The sequence below is a fragment of the Anoplophora glabripennis genome, unplaced genomic scaffold (assembly GCF_000390285.2).
Source record: "Anoplophora glabripennis isolate ALB-LARVAE unplaced genomic scaffold, Agla_2.0 scaffold650, whole genome shotgun sequence".
Taxonomy (NCBI): Eukaryota; Metazoa; Arthropoda; class Insecta; order Coleoptera; family Cerambycidae; genus Anoplophora; species Anoplophora glabripennis.
This window is the reverse complement of record NW_019417724.1, coordinates 51,867-74,881: the sequence shown is the minus strand read 5'-3', so window position 1 is coordinate 74,881 and position 23,015 is coordinate 51,867. Positions and strand designations below refer to the sequence as shown.

The following is a 23,015-nucleotide window of genomic DNA, read 5'->3' as shown; positions in this document are numbered from 1 at the left end:
TCGAATTATGGAAAATAACAAGTTTCTCAAATACGAAGAAATTGAAGCAGGGTGTCAATAAGAACAACTGCCTTGCCCAAATACCAGTACAGATCGAATCCACCTCAGATGACGGAAAATTCGGAGAAGTCGAAAATGAAATCGGCGGGGCCACCATGGGGTGCGGGCGAACGTCAACTGTATAACTTTGTCAATCATTAACCAAGACGGATACCTGGCCAGTACTCAGTAATCCTTCGCACTTTTAAGTTTTTTTATTACATTTGTTCAATATTTTGAATAAACCTACAATTTTATAAATTCAAATTTGTTTCTAAAATCTTTTTCTTCTTCTCCCATTTTCCAAACGTTGTTCATAACAAAGAGTGTCTGTTCCTCAGTTTTATCTTTGATAATCTCTAGATATTTCTGTGTTGATTTTGTTTTTCTTCATTTTACCTTTCAAAGAAACTTCTATTCTCATTTAGATTATAGGTGATAGTCATTTCTTTAGTTTATTATAAACGGGAACAAAGTTCTTTTTTATAAACTCCTTTCAAAAATAAATTGTATGAAATTGTCACACAAAAATACAATTTTATTAAAAATTCAATACATTATTCTAAAAAATTCAAAACACTTAAATAATATAAATCACACGTTGTAAGAACACTTCTTTTGTTTAAAAGGCATGTGCGCTGAATCACCATTTTATTCCTAAGTTCAGTTTTCTTAAACTTATTGCAGTTCCAAATATTTTATCCCAGAACATACTACTGATACCAAAGCCTGAAACAAATATACGATATAAAATAGGTATCTTTCGTAAATACATATATTTTATTATTAGCTATCACTACTATCTTTTTACTCTTTTTTTTATACACGTGGTGTAATACAGTACTAGGTGGACAAATTAAGTAATTTTATTATCCTAGCGTAGGTAATAAGTGGGTAATAATTTTCTATTGAGTGTTTACATGGTTATTATTATTTAGTTTATCTGCTGTTGTTAATAGAGAGGGAGAGACGAAAGACATTTCTATTTGGATCTAATTCTTTTCAAATCGGTTTTGGTATTGTATGAATTAGATATACAAGGTGCCCCGTTCATGTTTCTAAAAAACTTGTGTGCAAGTTCTTTATGGGAAAATAATGGGGGTAGTTCATATAACGTTTTCTTCTTAGACGCCCCATTTTCGAGATACAATGTGTTGAAGTTGTTCCCTTCCAAACAGTTTTTCTTAATCTTTAAACGGGCTAAAGATACAAATGTCAAAATTTGTACACGAGTAAACATCAACTGGACGTTAAGAATAATGTGGAAACGGTTTCTTTCTGAAAAGCAGTGTCGTCGATACAGGTAATTGGAAGGGAACAATCGAAAAAAAATGTTAAAAGTCAAGCAGTTCGTGAGAGTGTTGCTGAGAGATCAATTCGGCACCGTGGTCAAGAATCGGACAATTTTAAGACGCTCTCTACAGCGTATTCGGGTTTCAGAAAACCCACGAGTGATTTTCGAGAAACAAATGCATTCATAACGTGGCATTGTTTGGTGCGGATTTTGGGCTGGGCGCATCATTGAAATATTCTTCTTCGAAAATGCTGTTGGGCAGGCAGTAACAGTTATTGGTGCCCGCTATCGCGACATGATAATCCAGTTTCTTGTGCCTAGTTGCAAGATATGGATGTAGGTACAACATGTGGTTTCTAAAACGGTGCCGCATTTCTTGGACGTGTAATTTCTCGTTTTAGTGATCAGAGTTGGCTGTCCAGATCATGCGATTTAACGCCATTGAACTTTTCTGATTTTTTGAAGTTGTTTATGCCAACAAGCCCATGGTCACCCACACCTTGAGGGAGCACTGTATCAACGAAATTTAGCCGCATTTATCCAAAACGATCATAGAAAATTTCGTCCGATATATTATTCCATACATAACCCTATGCTGTATACAGTCAATTAGATATGTATAGTTTTTAATTAAAAACCTGCGTTTTCCATCAAAATTACTTCTTGCGTACATTTTGGACACCCTTTAGTTATGGTCATTGAATATTGAAATTTAAAATCAAAACGAGAATGGCTGTTCTCTCTAATCATGCTTGATAAAAAATAAATTGAAATTTGTACCAATGTAGGGCAGAGTACGGTTGTTGTTAAAAGTAAATACGGCATTTTTCATATTTCAAACACACAATTTAAATCTTTTTCCAGGAAATTTTTATTTGTGGAGTAGTAATTGTGTCTGATTTATATAATATCGATATTTTATTGCAAAATAAGGCAAACCGTAGAACTTTTGTCTTACCGTTGTCTTGGTGTGCGAAATGATGTTGATTATGGTACCTCTTCAAGTGGTAAAGGTAAGTATCCTCCTTTGGTGTTCCATGGTGAAGGTAGAAATGGATCATGTCGTAGGTTACATAACCTGTAAGGATTAGAGTTAGTAGGTAACTAAAATAATTGCCGAATAACAAATTTGATTAAAGTTTTTTATAGGGAGTATAAAAAGTACGAATCTATTCTCCATTTTTTCTGAGAAACACAATGTTTATTGACCTTTTGATTTTATTAATAAACACCCATTTAATCATATTTTAACTTTCACTTATTTAAAACCAAATACATTAAAAAAATTATCAACTCCTATAACAAATATAGAAGTTATATTTGTTCTTATTTATATATGTATACAGGGCGAGTCAACGTTGTGGTAAAACTGATTTATCGCTAGAATATAATTGAGGCAAACGGTAAAATATTACAAAATAGATTCGCCATATCGTTGACTCACCCTGTACAAATATTTTTTCCTTGCTTATTATGCAGGGCTGACATTGTTTAAAAATACAAAATTGGGAAATAACAAAACGAACCAAAGGATGTATGTGAATATGGGAAGATGTCCCATGTTAATCGAATTATTATGAGTGAGTTCTCTTCCAACTAAATACAAGTTATTGCCTTATCTGTCAGAAGCAGTAAGTAATTGTTGCAAGAAATGTGAAATAACTGCTTGCAGTGAACATTCTGAGTGTTCAGTACCAGCCCACAGATTTGCTTTTTCGTGACTTTTGAGAAGAAACCAATTTTAGTCACTATTGCGCCGAACAGGACCTTTGCAAGTGTGATGCTACTTTCATTACAATGATTTTACGAAGAATAACTGTGCCAATTGCTCTCGTTATGTTCGGATAGATAAACGCAAAATATCTACAGTGACTGCAAATGTTGTACTAATTTAAAATGCTGAAATTTTTATTTAGCCGATGGGAAAGGAATCACTAACGCATCCTCCAAAGCTATTCGTATAACTTGCAAGAAGTGCTTTGGAGCCGAAAACGAATTGAATACAGTAACTCCAAACTTGAATCTCAATTGCAAGATAATGGTTTAAAACCTGATAAAAAAATTAAGAAGAACTAGCAAAATTATGTAATAATGTATAATGTAGTAATGTGTTGAATGCTTGAAACTACAAAAAAAATAAACAATGAAAACTTATGAAGCATGTTTCACATTGCTCATTACAATTATTTTACGTAGTATTATTAGCGAAAACGAAATAGAGCGAATACCTCTTAGAAAAATTATTTTTCCGAAAAACGTCCAGAGAGGTCGATTTTTGATCGAAAGGGGACATCTTTTCACATAAATGTCTTGTTACAGACTCTACCTCTTAAATCTTAATAGGGCAGGAAGGTTAAACGACACATCTTTTGAAAGCTATTGTAATTCTCTACACAACCGTGTTTTATTTTTTGAATTTGACCGATTAGTTGGAGATACAGGTTGTTAATAAAAAAACCTATTTTTTACAAAATTTGCAAACTTTTCTCCATCAGCTGTGGTAAAACTGTTGATCTGTTTTAAAAACTACTTTAAATGTTTAACGTACTTAGTCGCATTTTTATGGACGGCAGCTAAAATTTGCTTTTACTGTTCGTAATAAATTGAAATAATTAATAATACTAGGTATACCTGTTAGTTAATATTATGGTTTAGTCGAGTCCAGAGTGGAAATAATTGAACTCTGTTATGAAAATATTCAGTGTACTAATAGCACAGTAGAAGTCTTTAATCAGCATCACTTGGATAAACATGTTAACAGGAAGTACATTTTGAAGTTAGTGGCAAGTTTGAGGAGAATGGATCTGTAGGTAATAAAAAGCGACACCTCGAAAGATATGAAGCAGTAGATGTGGCGGTTTTTGGACATGTTGCTATAAATTCCAGAACGAGTATGAGACAAATGGCAGCTGAATCCGGTTTTGGGCAAAACAAAATTCGGAAAATTTTGAAACATCATAAATTTCAACCATGCAAAATTCACCTTGCACAGAAACATAAAGATGACTTTGACCGTCGACTACAATTTTGTGAAATAATGAGTGAACAAGCTATTAACAATCTTGATTTTATTTTTAATGTCTATTTCCCGGATGAGTGTTGTTTTTCTGTTAATGGCAACGTCAATCGTCATAATTGTCGTTATTGGTCCGATTTTAACCCAAGCATATTTTATGAAAGTCAGACACAATATCTGGAAAAATTAAATGTATGGGCTGAAATTTTTGGTGACCGTATTATTGGTTCTTTTTTCTTACCACGTAATCTCACCGGGGAGATGTACCTGGGTTTGTTGGAGAACAACATTGATTCAGCATTGACAAATATTATCGAGAATAATGAGAATTATCTCGAAGACCAATTGATATTACAACAGGATGGAGCTCCGCTACATTACGCCTTTGCCTGTTCGGCAGTATCTTGATCGTAGGTTTGTGAATTAGTGGATTGGGGGAAGAGGCGTGCACGATCGTCGGATTTGTCTCCTTTGGACTTTTTCTTGTGGAGTCACTTAAGCTAAAAATTTATAGGGCTCCAGACGGATAAATTCGCATGAATAGTTAAATTGGATCAGGCTGCTCAAACCGTATATATTCGCTACCGTGCGCATAGTGACTCGGTTATTGCAATTGGTAAGGCGAATTTTTGCGGGCGAGCTTATACCGATTGTGACAAATATTTTTATGGAAAGAGGTACTGGTAATAGTACCAAGATTGTTCATGTTTCTTTCAGTTTCTATTTAGTACATATACTGTATTTTATTCAAAATAAACACAACATAACGTAAAACTATAAGTGGTCTAACTGCTCCAGACGTATATATTCGCACGCGATAAACAATTGCGCACGGCGCGGTAGCTACGTTCAGACGTATTGCGCAGCGAAAGGGTTAAAGTCTAAAGTTTATTTCACTTCACCTACTTCCGTTCAAGATCTACGCATAGGCATTGTCAACGAATGCCGCCCAGTTACTCCTGAAATGTTACAAAATCTGGGTCAACGGTTTTTGCAAAACTTATATTAGATACTGTTTGGAGGCTGGAGGTAATGAACACTTAATTGGCTGACATGTAGTAATTTGCAAATAAATTTTAAATAGTTTTTTTATCCATCTCCGAAACTAATAGGTCAAATTCAAAAATAAAACCTGGTTATGTAGAGAAATAGAATACCTTTCAAACGATGTGACACTTAACCCTCCTTACCCTATAAAGATTTTTGGGGGGTTGTCCCCTCTCCGGGGGGTAGAGTCTGTCACAAAAAATTTATGGCAAAAGATGCCCCCTTTGATCAAAAATCGATCTGTCTTGGCGTTTTTCGGAAAAATAATTTTCCTGAGAGTTACTGGCTCTGTTTCGTTTTCGCTGGGACACCCTGTATATATCAATTCTTTCGGAACCTTTGAGCAAAAAATAAGACTCAAAGCGAAAGGTCAACGTTGGAAAATCGAAAACGTCCATTTCGGAAGCATATCATACATCAATACAGATATTCATGTTGACATGTAGAAACATAATAGTCTATAAAAAGCAGGAATATAAATAATGCACCAACGATGAATAATATCAAACCAACGAATTGTAACCACTAGAAGGAGGTTTGGATGTATTTGTTTGCGAATGTACATAAATAAATCAGATCTTCAGGAGACACAAATTTCTATTGGTCGAATTTATATTCCCGCCTACGTCCGCATTTCGATGATTGTCGATGACATCTGTCAAAGGAAAAGTGTGTAGCCGCTATTAACGTATTTGAGTTTATTTGTGTTTAGTGTGGCATTTTCCTCTTATTGTTGTGTAGTTTTTATATATAGACATTTATTTAGTGCTAAGACATGGTTAGAAAGTGTGTTATTTGTAAAGTTTTATTTAAAAAGGGCGAGTAGCGGTCTTTTCACAGGTAAGTAAACAAGCAACATGGGCGGCGTTTCAGGATTTACATAAGGGTGTTTTACATTTAGTACTTAATTAGTAGTGATAAAATACTGACTAAATCATTATCTAAATTATTAAAAAGATATATTTTTTAATTGTTCAACTTATTTTTTCCTGTTTCAGTAATATTATAAGTATGAGTAATACCTATATTTTTTAGATTTCCTAAGAATCTGGAACTGAGAACTTGTGAAAGCTCTAGGTGATGTCAATATTACCGACAACATTTTTGTTTGTTCTGATGATTTTGCGATTAATGATTTTCTGACAAAGCCATCAGGTATAAAGTACTTGCGAGAGACAGCTATTCCAGTAATAGCTTCTCCTTATAACAGATAAAATAACTTTTATATTGATTAAAATATACAAGTAAAAAGCCTTTACAGTTACCTAGTACCTTTTTACCTTTTTATTTAATTTTTATAGATCAGACATTTCTAATAAGGAAAATTTTTCTCTAAATGATATTCCTACGGAACAGTCATTGCACTTGCCGCAACAAAAACCAGAAAATATATCAACATGTTCATCGTCATCGACACTGAGTGCTCAATAAGGCTTGTTATCTACTACAAATAAGGCTACAGATCTTTCTGAAATATATTTGAATTATGGTGAAAATATAATTAACAAATTATATATCCTTTGTACAGTATCTACAACTAATACCCTATAATTTTGCTATCTGCTTACCTATCTAATTTTTTTTATTCAGTACATATTAAAAAATACCAAGAAAATTCTACCTTGTTACCTATTTATATATTACCATTTTATTTTATATAAACACTACCGTAAGTGTTTATATAAAATACATCTGGAATAGATAATTAATCATATTTAGGAAAAAGCCTTATCCACGATAATTTGGAGAATGCCATACTTCTGACATGGATAGTTAAAAAAAAGCAAGAAAAAATTGGAGTATTTCTAAGAAAAAAATAAAAATGCAAACAATAAAGATCCAAAGTCTGCAGGAGGCAGAGTCGTCTAAAAGCCAGAATTTGTAGCCTTAATTCTCTTATGAAATTTTTGAAAAAGAAATATGTCTTAACAGAAACTGCTCAATGTATCATTCATGTAAGTTGAAAAATACTTATTCATTCTGTGTCTGTAAACAATATGTATTTTTAGGAATCAGCACCTGGAATGTTAGGTGAAATCTGTCAAGAAAGTGACAATCTCGTAAAAAGTATTCACCTGAGCTTAGGTTGTTTGCCTTAACGTTAAGCTTTTATTCAACAGATGCTTATAATTATGCAAGAAGAAGTTTTAATATGGCTTTGCCACATACAAAAACAATTTCTAAGTGGTACAGATATATTGACGGATCACCTGGATTTTCAAATGAAGCATTGGCTGCCTTTTAAATTAAAGTAAGAGAAACAAACAGTGAAATTTTGGGCAATTTGGTATTTGACGAAACGTCTATAATGCAAAGTGTTAAGTGGAATGGGAAACGATTTACTGGATATGTTGATGTCGGCACTGAAGTATATGGGGATAATATTCCAGAAGTTACGGAAGCCCTTGTTTTTATGGTTGTAGCTATAAATAGTTATTGGAAAATACCTGTTGGGTATAAACGGTTTAAGTGGTGGAGAAAAAGCAAATTTGTTAAAAAAATGTTTAGAATTTTTAAGTGAATTAGGTATTAAAATAGTTTCTGATACTTTTGATGGTGCTCCTTCAAATACCAAATTACGGCTTTACTATAAATGTTAATGTTAATATTAATAAGTAGGTAGATTGTAAGTTTGTAGCATTTTAGGTTATTTGTTGATTTATTACTGTGTCAAATTGGTTTTCTAATAAAAACTAGAAAATTAAACCAAACATTTGTCTTTTTATGATTTCTATAAGTCACTAGTGGGTTTTATAAGTCATAACTTACTAGTGACTTATGACTTATAATTCACTAGTGACTTATATGCCACATTATTCCTTTAAAACCAAAGAAATTATAGTACCATTATATACAAGTGTTGGATAAAAGCATTTAATTAATCAGTACTGATGTCAAAACAATTTGAGTATAGTAAAAACAGTTTATTAATTTTACTTAAATTTTTACCATCTCATTATATCACCAATATGTAAAAATTATTTTTAAAATGAGTAATCCTTTCAAATGTGTATTGGTATTTTGTAAATTTTAATATTTTGCCTTTTTTGACAGTACGCTACTGCCGTTGTGTCTCATTGTTTACATTTGACGCTATCTATCTTTATTTATTAGGTAGTTCTCTGTTTAGATGTTTGCTACAGTTAAAACACATGTATAAGAATACACAAAGCTCCTTCTAGTGGTTAGAATTCGTTGTATCAAACATTCAGTCTTGCTCTTAAAAAAATGTTAAACGGCGTTTTATTTCTATATTAATACCAGTTTAAGAAACGTCAACATAAAAAAAATTATTGGTTAAATCATACCGGAAGTATTCTTAATTTATAATAAACATTTCTATCACTATTCTAATAGATTACCGTCACACTAACCTGCCAGTCCTCCTGCCATTATAAGTATTTTGATGGAGTCATGAAACATTAAAGAGATGAAGTTGGATATTACATATGCAATGATTGCTGCTGGAAACGGGGGAAATACTAGTCTTCTAGCGTCGAATGGAACCTAAGGAAAGAAAGTATACCTTGAAAACTAAAGTGCACGCAGATACTTTTTAAACATGTAACATCGTACAATAATAATAAAAAATCTAAAAGCACATATTATTATAACAATAGTGGCTTTAAATCTTTTATTATTCAGTTAAATTTGACATTTGAACAATGAAATGACAGTTTCTTATTATTGCTTTGGAACAAGAATTTGAAATTAGATGATAATTCTATCTTTTCTGTCTTCGAAAACAACTACAATTTGTAACTTTTATTTATTCATTGAAATTAAATTAAAATATATACATTAAAAGAAAATCTAATTATTAAATTTTATGGTGTAACTACTAGAAATTTGTCGTTTGTCAGAAACTGTCCAGTCTAATTAGATCATATAACCTGAAACCTTAAAAAAACCATCCTATTAGTAGGTATTTTATTGCACTTTATGACGGTGAAGGATATATAGAATGATAATATCAAAAAACTAACTCGAAACTCTCGAAAGAAGTGACGCTAAGTTGGTAAATTGCAAATAAGTGTTTTTCCACTGTTTTTACTGCCCATGAAAATCTAGACGGCCAATCGGAAAATCAGTTATTTTATGATGTGGGCAATTAAATTACCTACAATTTAAGGTACTTAAAGACATATTTCACAAATTTGTTCTGTAAAATAAAAATTGCAGATTATTATTGCAAAAAGCGAGGGAATGAACAACATGCCAAAGGTCGATTCGATTGACCGTGAAAGTGTTGCTCCAGATATTTTTTAATTAATTTCGTTCCTTTTTTGCAATTAATTGCTTAATTACCAAACAATTATTTTAAAAGTTATTATCGCAAATATAGGTTCTAATTGATCCAAATGTATCGAAAAAGAAAGATGTAAAAAAGTTGAAATTAAGTTTCTCTTGAAGACTAATAAAGTAGGATGTGCAAAACAACGTTATAAATAAATTGTCCCAGGGTCAGGAAAAAGTCGCTCGGGGCATAAAGCTTATAAGTTAAATAAATAAACGGCCTGTCCACCGCACCTCGCGCGCGGCCGTTCATTATTGTTAACTTTTACTGTTGCTAGCCCGTTTACTACATGTACAACTTTTTGAAAATAAAAGTTTAATCCTTTCTTTAATTGTCCCTAAAATCCTGGTCGATACGATCCAATAGTTAATTAACAATTATCGTATAAAAAGAAAGCTATCCTGGGAACAAAGAGGCGTAGGTAATTTCTTTTTTTTAATTACCGTAAAAATAAGCTCTATGTTATGTAAAAAGAGTGAATTCGCGAGCGGCTTTTGCCTGACCCTGGGACAATTTATTTATAACGTTGTTTTGAACATCCCACTTTGTTAGTTGTAAAGAGCAACTTAATCTCAACTTTTTGAAATTTTTCTTCTTCGATACGTTTCTTTGGATCAGTTAGAACCTATATCTACAATATTAACTTCTCCAGTAATTAAACATTGAGTTGCAAAAAACGAACGAAATTAATTAACAAATACCTGGAGCAACAACTTCACGGTCATTGGAATCGGCCTTTGGCACTCATATTGGTATTTGGGTTGACCATCTTTTCCAAAAGTTTCAACAACTTCCAACGCTTTTTGCAATAAAAATATTTTATTCCTGCACTTTTTCTCAAAAATGCCTCCTTATAGAGTTATAGCCATTTTTAACCTATTGTGAGTATTATTAAAATGCCTATAACTCCCCAAAGATGCATTTTAGAGAAAAAAATGCAGAAACAAAAAGTCAATTTGAACCAATTGGTGCAACAAACTAATAAAAAGAATATATCAAGAACCGTAAACCTATCTAAAGGAAAAAACATAGCAAACGGAAATGCGGGTATGCCGATATTGTAAAATTAATGTGGACAGGCGTGTTAAATGTAATTGGGTTAGATATGCCTTTAGAACAAAGTTGCTTCGTTTGCGAGTTACAGGATATTAAAAGTTGATACTAAAGAAACTGTTTTTGTTTGTAACTGTAAAACCAATAAACCAATTATCTTCTAATCGTTGAGATTATGAAAAGCCACTCTGTAAGAAATTCGACTAGACAATTCCCAAACTCCATTTTTCTTATACGAGGATCGTGAGTTACAGCTGCTAATCCAAAGACTTGTCTGCTTAGGTATTACAGAGGCAATGAGGACGACCCCAACTGCCGCGTTAGAGGTCTTTCTGGGGCTGCCGACCCTTCCTACATGGATTATGAGGGAGGCGATGGCGGCATACCTTAGGATAAGGGACGCAGGTGGTTGGAGAGCGAAAGGACGCACTGAGGGCCATGCTGCCGTGGCCCCCAGGGCGGAAAGGGACATCCCAATATCCGCCATGAGGGTTACGGAAGCAGAGGACCAGCTTAGGTTAGGAAGGAAGTATGTCACCACTTTCCCGTCGAGAGAGCAGTGGAAGCAGGATGGTGATATGTTCTCCCCGGGATCCCTAGTATGCTACACTGATGGATCTCGGGTAGAAGACGAGTTTTCAGGAGCAGGAATTTATCTGGTAGGCAGCGGCATCCAAGAAAGCTTTTCACTGGGTATGTATGCTACAGTCTTCCAGGCCGAGGTTTTCGCTATTTTGATGGTAGCAAGCAAGGAAGAGGTAAGGATTTGTGCAGAGGAGAAGATTTTTATCTGCTCCGACAGTCAGGTCGCGTTCAGAGGGGTTAGCTCCCCGATGACTATGTCTGCCCTTGTCCAGGAATGTGGAGACGCTCTAGAGTCATTGGCCAGACGAAGAGAAGTAGAGCTCGTTTGGGTCCTAGGTCATATGGGTATCCCTGGTAACGAGAGGGCGGATCAATTAGCCCGTCTCGGGTCCAGGGGACCTGGCCAGGGACCTGAACCAATCTTAGGTATCACACGAGGCAGCATTAATGGGGCCCTCAATAAATGGGCCTATCAAACTTTAGGTCAGAATTGGAGGAGAAATAGAGGATGTAGGCAGGCCCATAGTTTTATACATGGACCTAGCAAATCCAAGACGAGATGACTGCTGAGCCCCAGTCGAAGAGCCCTAAACCAAATGGTGGGGGTTCTGACAGGTCACTGCAGACTTAGGAGGCATTTAAGTTTAATAGGAATTGAGGAGGATCTTCTATGCCCGAAATGTGGAGAAGGGGAGGACACCCCTGTCCACTTTCTGGGACATTCTGCAGCCTTTGGGAGAATAAGACATAAAGTCTTTGGTGCTGAAGAGCTGCAAGGGCTTGAGGTGAGAGACCTCCCATGGACCAAAATCCTGGCGTTCATTAGGGCGTCGGGTAGGTTCGAGGAGGGTCAGAAGCAGAGAGTGGTTAGGTGATGGGACGGCGGGGTAGGCAAAAAGGGCCCACTTGTGGCCTAATTGCCAGCTGAGGCCGCCCCTTTACTACTACAGCTGTTAATATTCCGAACAGAGACACAAAAACATTAAATATAAAATAGCTATCAAATTGGGGTATGTTTATGATGAGAAAATCAGAATTTAAGTATCGTCAGTTGTTTTCGAGAGAAACTTAATTCAAGGCATATCGATCACCGTGTATGTAAACCAAAAAAATTTGCTTTCATTTAATTGTAAAACGTCTAAACGAGAACAATCACGGTTGAAAACATTGGACGACATAAGCTTTGGTCTACATTGGAATCTCGCTCTGTAGGCATCGTATAAAGCATAGGGGTTGACCTAGTTTTCCTAAACTCATTCTGTTTACTATAACCATCACTGATGTTATCTCAAACGTCTATTCTGCCTGGATTCAAGAAATAGTAAGTATGTAATTCTATTTAAAAATCTATTATAGTAATTGATTCTTCATCTGAAGAGTTTATGATATTTATCGCTTTCTAGTAACCTACAGCAGTTTGCGTTAATAACTGATGATGCCTGTTTATCTTTCTAGAAATTGTAGAATATAATAAGATCTCTATCTTGTAGCTGTTTACTCTTATAAGAACTTACTCATCACATTGAGCAAATAGTCTAGAGAGTAGGTATAATCTTTAGAAATGTCTCACTGAATTGATTCTTATCATTGTGATACACCGTATGAATCACTTGAATTTAGACAATATTTGGAATCTTTGTATAATTACTAATAAAACGCAATTAATATTTTCTTAATCCCGTTTATAGGGACAATATTTTTTATCAAGGTAGGTATAGTAGATATTCGTCGCTAGAAATATTTTTTTGATATAATGTTGTGTTGTAAGTATACAGTCATAATAGTAATAGCTTGACAGAAACAAATTAGGACATTCTATTTTATGACAGAAAGGGTAATAAATGTGCATTAGAATCAACATTGGAAAATTCTGATTATTTTTTATATGTAATAAAATCTGTTTTGATATTTATCTTATCTTCAGTTTTCATAAAATCGTACGTACAACTGTCAAATAAATATGTCAGACTCTGATAGTTGAATCAGACGTTAAAACTTAGATAAATTATGTAATATGGTAAAAATATTGACTTTAAAATGTTGACTTATTTAGTTAATTATTATTATATTTGCATTCATGTCTTTGATATGAATAGTTATCAAGCAACGCTTATCGTGGGTAGTACTTGAATGGGTGATCATCCTAGGACGTCTCGCGATGCTGGTCCACCATCCAGTGGCCCGTATGTCGGTGTATTCACAGGAGCTATACAGATTTAGGTGAGGTTTGTATAGGAAGACATACCATCCCTCGCAGAGGATGTAAAACTGTTGGTGCCTTGTCTAAACAATGTTAGGATAGTAAAAAATCTCTACCCTACGACAAAGTGGGGGTTCGGCAAAATTGCCAGGTTGTGGGATGCTCGTCTCCTGGTGTCGGGGTTTAGTCACGGTAGCAGAAATAGACCGACGTAAAATAACCAAAAAGATAAAGTTAATATTTTAATACAAAGAAAAATAATAGACAGTAGGATAAAAAATCTAATCTTTGAATGAGATGTGCATTTAAAAAACAAAATTCGTCCATGCAAGTGGCATGGACGAAGGCAGAGGAGGGCAAGAGCGGGTAGTTGCCCTTTCCCTAGCAAAGTGTGACGAAAGATCGTAATTTGATAAACTTATTTGTGGCCGACCAAATTTAAAAAATATGTATTTTGCCGAAATAAATTAAAAATTCGTTTTGACAAAATTGTTTCTAGCACGACTGGCTGGCACAATGTGATATTTCAACAATCCAGCTACACTTAATTAAAAATATTGGGTATTTGTATCAACCTAATATCAAGACATTCACATAATAGGTATCAAAGTACAAGAAAACGTCATTATTTTATTAGGTGACATTAAAAATAATATACACTGTGATTCACAAATGGTGACAAAACAATGAAATCTTGTATTCTTTGGTGAATTTTAATGGAAGTCTTAAGTATAAAGTTTTTATCTAGTCTTAAAAAGATACAGGGTGTTAAACTTAAAAAAATATTAGTAATTTTTTTAAATAATTTAAACTAGTAAGTGAAATAATTTGAAATTGGGCATATGTATTTATGTAAACATTGTTCAAAATCTGAGGCTTTTTCCTAAAATTTATATGCTCCATTGACGGAGATACAGGGTATATTCGATTTTTTCAGTTTTACTCGAAATCAGTTTTTTTTCGAAAAACGTAAGAAGGTAGTAAATTGTAGAAAACTGAAAGGCAAATCCGAAAATATCATGATTGTTACCATAAAGCAGTGGTGTAGGTACTATTTTATTTAGAAAAATATGTCGACAATACCCTGTATCTTCGCCACTGGAGCATCTAAATTTTAGAAAAGGCCTCGGATTTGAGACAATGTTTAGATAAATACATGTGCCCAATTTCAAATTACTTCACTTACTAGTTTTTAAATCATTTAAAAAAATTAAAAATATTTTTTAAGTGTAACACCCTGTATCTTTTTAACGAATCGTCTTAGATAAAAACTTTATACGAATGGCTCCCTTAAAATTCGCCAAATAATACTAGGTCTCATTTTTGGTCACCGTTTGTGAATCACCCTGTATATTGTATTAATACCCTAACGAATGAACAAAGGTCTCATTGCAATAAAGCATGTATTCGTTTCACTTCCTTTCAATTTAGAAGTTCTAATTTTATTAAGGTTAAAAATATCCATTTTATTTATATTAATAATTTAGTTTTGTAAATGTTTATCTCTATTTCCATTTTTCTTTTGTATGCCAGAGAAATTCTTGTTCTAGGATTTTGCTCCGTATTATTATATATAAATGTTTTTATTTTTACTTTTTAAGAAAAAAGATTGAAATATTCTCTTCCTCTCCTTTGTAAAATTTTTTGGCTACTCCCATGTATAGGGGCTTCATTCACAGTCAAGCAAAATTTCTGTATATATACAGCATATTAGTCTTATCTTGCTATTATTTTGAAATTAACCTAAAAGGATTTAAACGACTTTAGCAAAATAATACACGAAATTTAATCCCATTAATTGAAGCACGCCTAAAAATATTGTATACGTAAATGTAAACAATCACTTCAATCTTCTTATCTATGATCCCTTAATTTAGATGATATCATATATGTACATGTATTTGTTCACGTTAACTATTATCACTATAATTACAGTAGGTACGTACGATATTTCTAGAGATAGAATTCCAAGAAGACCCCTGCGTAACTTTCTTGGAATTAACCGCATTCGACACCCGAGGCAGAAAGACATTGGCGGAAAATTACAAAGCTGCTGCAGTGAATTGTTACAGCTGTTCCGATAACAGAACATTATTGGCTTATTATTTTCTTGGAATTCTAACCTAACAAATATTGTACGGACTGTGATAATAACAATCAATTTACATAAGTTATATAATAACTTTCAAATGCACAGCGTCATAGAGATGCATTTAAGTAAATATCCAAATACTACATTAAAAAATTGAAAATGTTCCTACTAGCCAACGCTGTTTCTGAAGTTTAATGATGTGGAGTAGAAAAGAAAGTAACGCTACGCTACGACTGGCGTAGATACTATTATACAATCAGTGAAATATCGTTCTGGAAAAAATTAGGCTTACTTACTTTATGATGTAATCCGTGAATTGCGAAATGTAAATAAATCAGAATCTTCGAATGGCCGGACGGCTCCATGTGAAACACCCACCTGTGAAGGGAATATTCCACGAAGGTCCAAACAAGCGCTCCTAATCCTATGTATAATACTGTTGATATAATTGGTGTTGGATCTAGAACGAATAAAATACACGTTAATAAATTGGTATAACGTAAAAAAATTGAGTAAAATTTCAATTAAACTCAACACAATTTTTTGTTAGGACCCGTTGCACATCCAATTGTGTTGAAACAGTATTCGTTGAGTAATGTTCACTCAACTATTTGCTAGTTAAATAAACTTGCTAAATAATGTCTGTCATATTGGTATACCACACCAAATAATAATCAAAATCATTTTTTAGTTACAACTAAGTAAACGTATTTGTTGTCTGATAGCACTGTGCGTCGCGTCGGTTTCTGATTCCACAGAATTTTGCGTTCCTCTACTCAGAAATGTATAGTGCTAACAACGAATGGAGTGATTTTTTCTCAGTTTGTTCTCATTTTAACATTATTTTAGTTCTTCTAACTAAAAATTGCACTGATAAACTCATTTTTTTTGTTAAATTTATTAGTAATTTTTAAAATAATTTTACTCGTAAATAATCTTGAATTTTCGCCATGTTATTTTACATATACGAGGTTTAATAAAAAAGTACCGGAAATTGTTAATTTTCTCAGAAAGTATTTATTTAATCTTCAATTTTTATCCCATTGCTTCATGACGCAATTTGATATGAAGTGGTGGAAGAAGGACTTTTTATGGGCTAACTAGGGGCACGTTTATTATATTTTTGGATCCAGGTTTGAAAGCAACTCTAGGTGACCAGACGCTCTATACATAATGCTTTGGCATAAAAAAGCAAGGGGTGTTTCTAATTCCTGATTGTTGGCCAAGTATGATCGCGATTATTTTGAGATCCCCTCAAAAATGCCATTTATGTTCTTTACCTTTATCTTGGTTCATTAATACCGAATGTGGTATAGGACTAGCTGCATAAACATTTGTATTATGCAGTAGAACAGCTTTTATACTTCTTTTTGATGAAACAATAAATAGCCTCCACTCTTTGGATTTATAACATCATCATGTGATTCATTATTTAATGTAATATCATCACAGTAGACTAAGGAGAATTCCTTATGGAAAGAGAAATATTTTCGAAATTCCTTTTCTCTGGCATGGTAGTAAGATTTTATTCTTTCAGTCTGCTTAGTACTGTTTTAGCCATGGTGCAGGGAATATATTAAATTTGTTACGCTCTTTTATTTTTGTTTTTTTTATTCGTCCAATACAAATCGGTATTACAAAAATAACCTCTTCTTCACAACGAGGATTTGTCGATTTGACCTTGAAATAATGTTGACACTGACGCATGACGTGATGGATTCGGAATCAGTAACCCCAAAAACTCCTTTAACATAAACACATTTTGCAATATTTGTATTCCTTTGTATTCCTTGTAAGCATAAAGAAATATATTAAAATATTCCAATATTCAAAAATTTTTTTTCTCGGAAAATTTGCTTCTAATCGAAAAATTGATAGACATTTTTTACTTAAAATTTCATGTGGAATTCGACAATATTTTTTATTTTTCAATATTTTAAAATTTTTAAGATTCGATTCGTCATATTGAATTTTGAAAATCTAACGTTGGATTTGGAATCAGGAACCCCAAAAACGTGCAAGAATGGTAAAATTTTTTGCATTAACTTTTTTCTTGATATGACCTTGGATTAACCTTTGGGCTGACCTAATCAGATTAAATGGACTTCAGATTCGGATTCAAGATTCAACGACCCCAAAAATATGTAGACATCATGGTCTTGTATTTCGGACCAGGTACTTTTTTGTGGTGCTGTGATATTGTTACGACCTACCCCTGGTCGCACTGGGATATACTCCACTTCAAAGTAGTCCCCATGCTATGCCAGCATAGTTTCCAGTTTGGGAAACTCTTGTGGAAAGCCTATTTAGGTATCGTCTTGATCAAGGCTTGCGATTTTTCTTTTATGTCATCAATTGTTGAAAAACATTATCCTTTGAGTATCCTTTTGAGCTTGTGAAATAGGAAAAAGTCACAAGGGTTATGTCCGGACAATAGGGTGGTTTCGGCATCACAACGGTATTTGTTTCGCCAAGAACTGTTGGTGCAAAATCCACGAGTTGTCCCTCGTGTTCTTGTCGTTTTCTCCTGATTGCATCAAGCAAATTGCGTAAAACTTTCAGGTAGTACTCCTTATTAACTGTATGACAGGGCACTAAAAATTCGTGATAAACTATTCCATTGTAGTCGAAGAAACCTGTTAGAAGGACCTTCACATTTCACCAGGTCTCGCCTCATCTTCGATGTCTTCTTGGCCTTCCTGAAAACATTTGTACCATTGATATCATGGCTATGACATAGTATCGTCATCGTTCTGTTACTTTTTGATCACCCCTCGTATGCATTTAGAAGCAAAATTTCCCATATGTTTTAACCAGGATAATTTTCTAGTTACAAGATACTTTGCTAGTACTTGGAGACATACAGACCTGAAATCATTTTTGGATCATCAAGACTAGATAAGGAAGCAAATCAGATTTTTATTGAAAAAAACGGTACGCCCTTCATTTTTGTTGAGAAAAAAAAGTAAAATGGTTCATTTAGTGAATTTTAGGTTTCAATATCTTTTTACTCTCGCGAAGTAATAGGAGAAAGTAACCATCATTTTTCAGATTATTTGTCAGAGAAAATATAGTACCGGTTTCAAAATATACGTGCCTTTAGTAATTCCAGGGAAATACCCCTGCACTTAAAGACCACTTTTGAAATCGGAGTAACCTACAAAGTTTAGAAAATGTAGTGCCATTGAAGGTGTAAATAGATTAAAAATATATTTGAATTTTGGTATGTTTCTTTAAAATATACTGGCTTTAAGAAAATAACGTACCATTTCTGGATCCAAGATTATGATATTGGTGTTATGGATCGGTCAGCACAAGTCTAGACATCAATTCCATTGAACATGTCTGAGATATGTTGGGAAAAGAATTAAGAGATTATCCGAATCTTTTTAATAATACGGAAGGCACGAGACATGTTGTTGAAATATGGAAGGAATTGGATCAAAACGACATTGAAACAATATTTTTGAATTCGAGGGTGTAATCCGTAACAGAGGTGAAAATACCCGTCAAATTATTTGAAAGTATAGTTAGTTTCTATATAAGAAATTGCAATTTTAAGAGTTTTAAATTTGTTATTTTGAATGTACCTAATAATAAGTTACCAAATATATTTTGATGGTGCGTTGATTTTTTGGAGCAGTGTAGTTTTTGATAAAATTAAGTCTAGTGACAATTTTCATATGGATATCAATAATATTGTACTATTTATTTAATATTCATTTATGCAGATATTTAATTGTTTTCAAAATATGTTATATGTTAATATGTATTTATAATTTCAGTTGGAAAGCAAGTTTTGACATTTCTCATGTTAGGAAATATAAAATACAAATGCACAGTCAGTTCTATTTTAGTAACCTGAGAAATTATAACTTATACATTTTTTGATTTTATCCACACTTAATGGAGTAACACCATTAGCTGCAAGCCATAACTGCTGTAATGATGAATATATTGCATGTCATTTTTATACCGGATGATAAAACATGTTTATTTTTCATAAAATACTTTGACGTAATTATATAATTACTATGGAAAGGCAGCCAGCCAACAACATAATCTTGATTTGATACTGATAGATAAAACAATTCACTATTTTTCTACTACATGCTGATATTTATAGGCTTTGGCTTCATCACTTATTGCTTCGATTATTGATTATTTATTTGTCCTTTGGCATACGGATAAATAAAAATAGTCGCTTGACAAATTTTGAATTACTTTCGTTATCTAGTTCGAAAATAAGAGAAATAAAAAAGAATACCTACTCTTACTACTTTTTACAAATATACTTTATTGATGTATGAGTATAAATTCGGATTAATAAAGTAAAATAGAAAATATTGGTAAATGAAAAATTAAACTACTTGTATGATACTACTACAAACTCATATTTCTCTCTAACATATTAAAAATTGTTATCTGTTCAGAGTTTACCTTGAATTTATATAAGCCTCATTAATGTAATTACATTTCCAATTAATTGTGGATCATTATATAAATTGTAATTACAAAGAAATGAGAATGAGTGTTCGTGTTATAAAATAACTATTGTATTTCGTAGTACGTATTGATTACTAATATAATGGTAAATATGAAGGAATACATTTGTGTGCAAGGAAAAAGGCGAATTGTAGCTACAGCCATAACAGAATTTAGTACAAAGAATTATACCTACTAGGAATACTAAAATCTTATCTCTTTACATGTATTTGAAATTTAAAGATAATTGTTTACTTATTCGAAATTTTCAAGAACTAACAAAATAAAAAAAGATTGTATAGTAAAGAGGTTGGAGATTGAAGCTGTTATCAACTATTTCGATCAGTTCCAGTTGCTATCATGAATATAGTTGCAATTTGTCGTAATTTTTTATGTTTACATAATCTACCTTTTTATAATATGACTTGGTCTTTTATTATAGAAACTACAGTTTTTTTAAATATTCCATATGCATGAAGTTCCCATTTGGTACATTAACAATTTGATATAGATGATATTTTATGACAAAGTAAACGAAGCAAAAGGTTTGAAAGAACAAAAAGGTTTAGAAGAACAATGCTTGACTTCATTTGATGGGATTTAAAAAAAAACAATTTATTTGAATTAGTTTTAAAAAACATATATTTTTTTACCAACTCTTGCATATTTTCTCCGATAATAATAATAATAAGACAATTTAAGCAAAATCATTATTTCAATTAAACCCTTTACAAATGAAGTCAAACAAAATTCTTGGATACCAGAAATTTAGGTATGCAAAAGATATCTAACCCCACAGATAAGATTATGAACTGTTGATATTACGGGAAACAACTATTCTATGTGGTATATATCCCGACTAGCATTGAATCACAACAATACCTAGTTAATAGCTAATAATAAATAATAATAATTATCCAAAATGGTCAGATCTTTATATTCTCATGTATCTTGATCCGCTTGATTTTTCCCATCAAGTCATAAATCCTTTCTAACCTTAAAAAACTTAAAAATCCACAAAATTAAAAAACTTCTGTGATCCAGGTATGATTTAACAGCAACTGAACATCGTGGTCACGTGGTCTGATCTATGTACTCCCGTATATTTTGACCTGCTGAATCCGAATTCGATGTCAGAATTGTCCCAACAAATCATCAGAATTTTCTTTCCTGAAAAGATAGCTTAAAATCGATAATATTCTCGGACTTTATAATGATAAGGCTACAAATACCATGAATTCAGTTTTATACATATAAAGTTTCTTGGCATCCGGTTATAAACGAACAGAAAGGCTTTAAACGTAACAAAACCTAAGGCATTCAGTTATAAACGCAGTTATAATGCTTTCTGCGTATCTGAACCTTAGGCTTTGTTAGGTTTAAAGCCTTTCTGTTCGTTTATAACTGGGCACCAAGAAATTTTCTCAACAGGCGTTGAGATCTCTATGGGTAACACTGAATTCATGGGAATAACATATTTTTGCATTATTTGTAGAGAATATTAGCGGGACAATTCTGACATCGGCTTCGGAATCAGCGGGTCAAAATACACGGAAATACATACCTAGATCAGGCCACGATTTTCAATCGCTGTTAAATTATAGAAGCTTTATTAATTTTTATTAATTTTGTGGAAATTTAAGCTTCATTAATGTTAGGAAGGATTTATGACTTTATGAGCCAAACCTGATTCGTATTCAGCGGGTCAAGATACATAGGAATATAAAGATCTGATCACTAGTTTCAGCCGCTGGTAAATCATACCTGGATTTTAAATGCTGATTTGTCGATTTTGTGGGTTTTTAAGCATTTTTTGATGTTAGAAAATTCTGGTGATTTGCTGGGGCAATCCTGACATCGGATTAGGATTTAGCGGCACAGTACATGAGAATGATGTATTCTGGTCATTTGCACAAGACTTTTTTTTGTGGAGCTGTGTAATTAATACAATAACACACATTGTAATAAAAAGTGTGGTAAAATTCCTCGAACTGTCCATGGTAACCTGTTGCCATGGATTGTCCAAGTAAAATTCATGTATCGTTTATGTAATATTAAATAAAACCTTGAAAATGGATTATAAATGCATGCATTTTACTCGAACATTCCATGGCAATAGGCTGCCATGGAAAGTTCGAGGAATTTTACCATACTTTTTATTACAGTACATTTTGAATTTGTTTTTTTTTAAAGGACAAATATTCCTTTAGACAGAAAATCAATTATAATCCGTCTTCAATGCTTTCTGACTTTGTCACACAATTGACGTGGAAATAAAAAACTCATTGAAGTAGCTGTTCTTTTCCGTGATTATCTTAAAGTAGAGTAAAAAGTATGAGAGCTAATAATAAAACATATATTTAAAAATATCTGTATCTCGGTCGTAGTATATTTTCTAAACAAAGTTTTCTTGCTTGTTTTTGCCTAAAAATGATCTCACTTCCTAATGGGATACTCTGTACATTATTTTTCTTGTTAAATATTTCTTGTTATTCTTGGTTATTCGTTACTTAAGATATTATAAGATAAATAGTGACAATAATAATATAGAAAATAATGCTCACCTTTGGTAAATTGTATGTATTTCTGAGTACCAGAATAAATAAAATATATGATGACTGGAATCCACACTAATGGGACGACGTACCAAGGCGTTATTGTCAGACTTTCTAATATTGGATTGCTGAATAGTCTAAGATGTCTGTCCACTGGAGAACTCACCCACTCCTTGTAACTGGTACCTAGACTTGCAACTTGGCTGAGCATTGGTTTGTCCCAATCAACTAAATGCTAGAAAAAAAATCACAAACTAAGTTTCATACTCGAAGTTATTCTCTACTAGGATGCTTGGGTAATTATTGTCGATTATGTCAAAACACCAAACCATTTTTTATACAAATATAACTG

The 23,015-nt window shown here is 32.9% G+C and overlaps 1 protein-coding gene across 3 annotated transcripts in view; it reads right to left on the bottom strand.

Annotated features, from left to right (window-relative positions):
* Nucleotides 1–556: 556 nt before the first annotated feature.
* Nucleotides 557–23,015, bottom strand: part of LOC108912630 (fatty acid 2-hydroxylase) — a 66,572-nt gene continuing 44,113 nt past the window's right edge. For all 3 annotated transcript variants that reach the window (XM_018717924.2, XM_018717921.1, XM_018717923.2), the window contains 5 exons: nucleotides 22,673–22,898; nucleotides 15,920–16,083; nucleotides 8,771–8,903; nucleotides 2,292–2,411; nucleotides 557–768 (listed from right to left, as the gene is read on the bottom strand). In XM_018717924.2, the coding sequence (XP_018573440.1) occupies nucleotides 683–768; nucleotides 2,292–2,411; nucleotides 8,771–8,903; nucleotides 15,920–16,083; nucleotides 22,673–22,898 (729 nt within the window). In that variant the 3' untranslated portion in view covers nucleotides 557–682. The remainder of the gene's footprint in view (nucleotides 769–2,291; nucleotides 2,412–8,770; nucleotides 8,904–15,919; nucleotides 16,084–22,672; nucleotides 22,899–23,015) is intronic.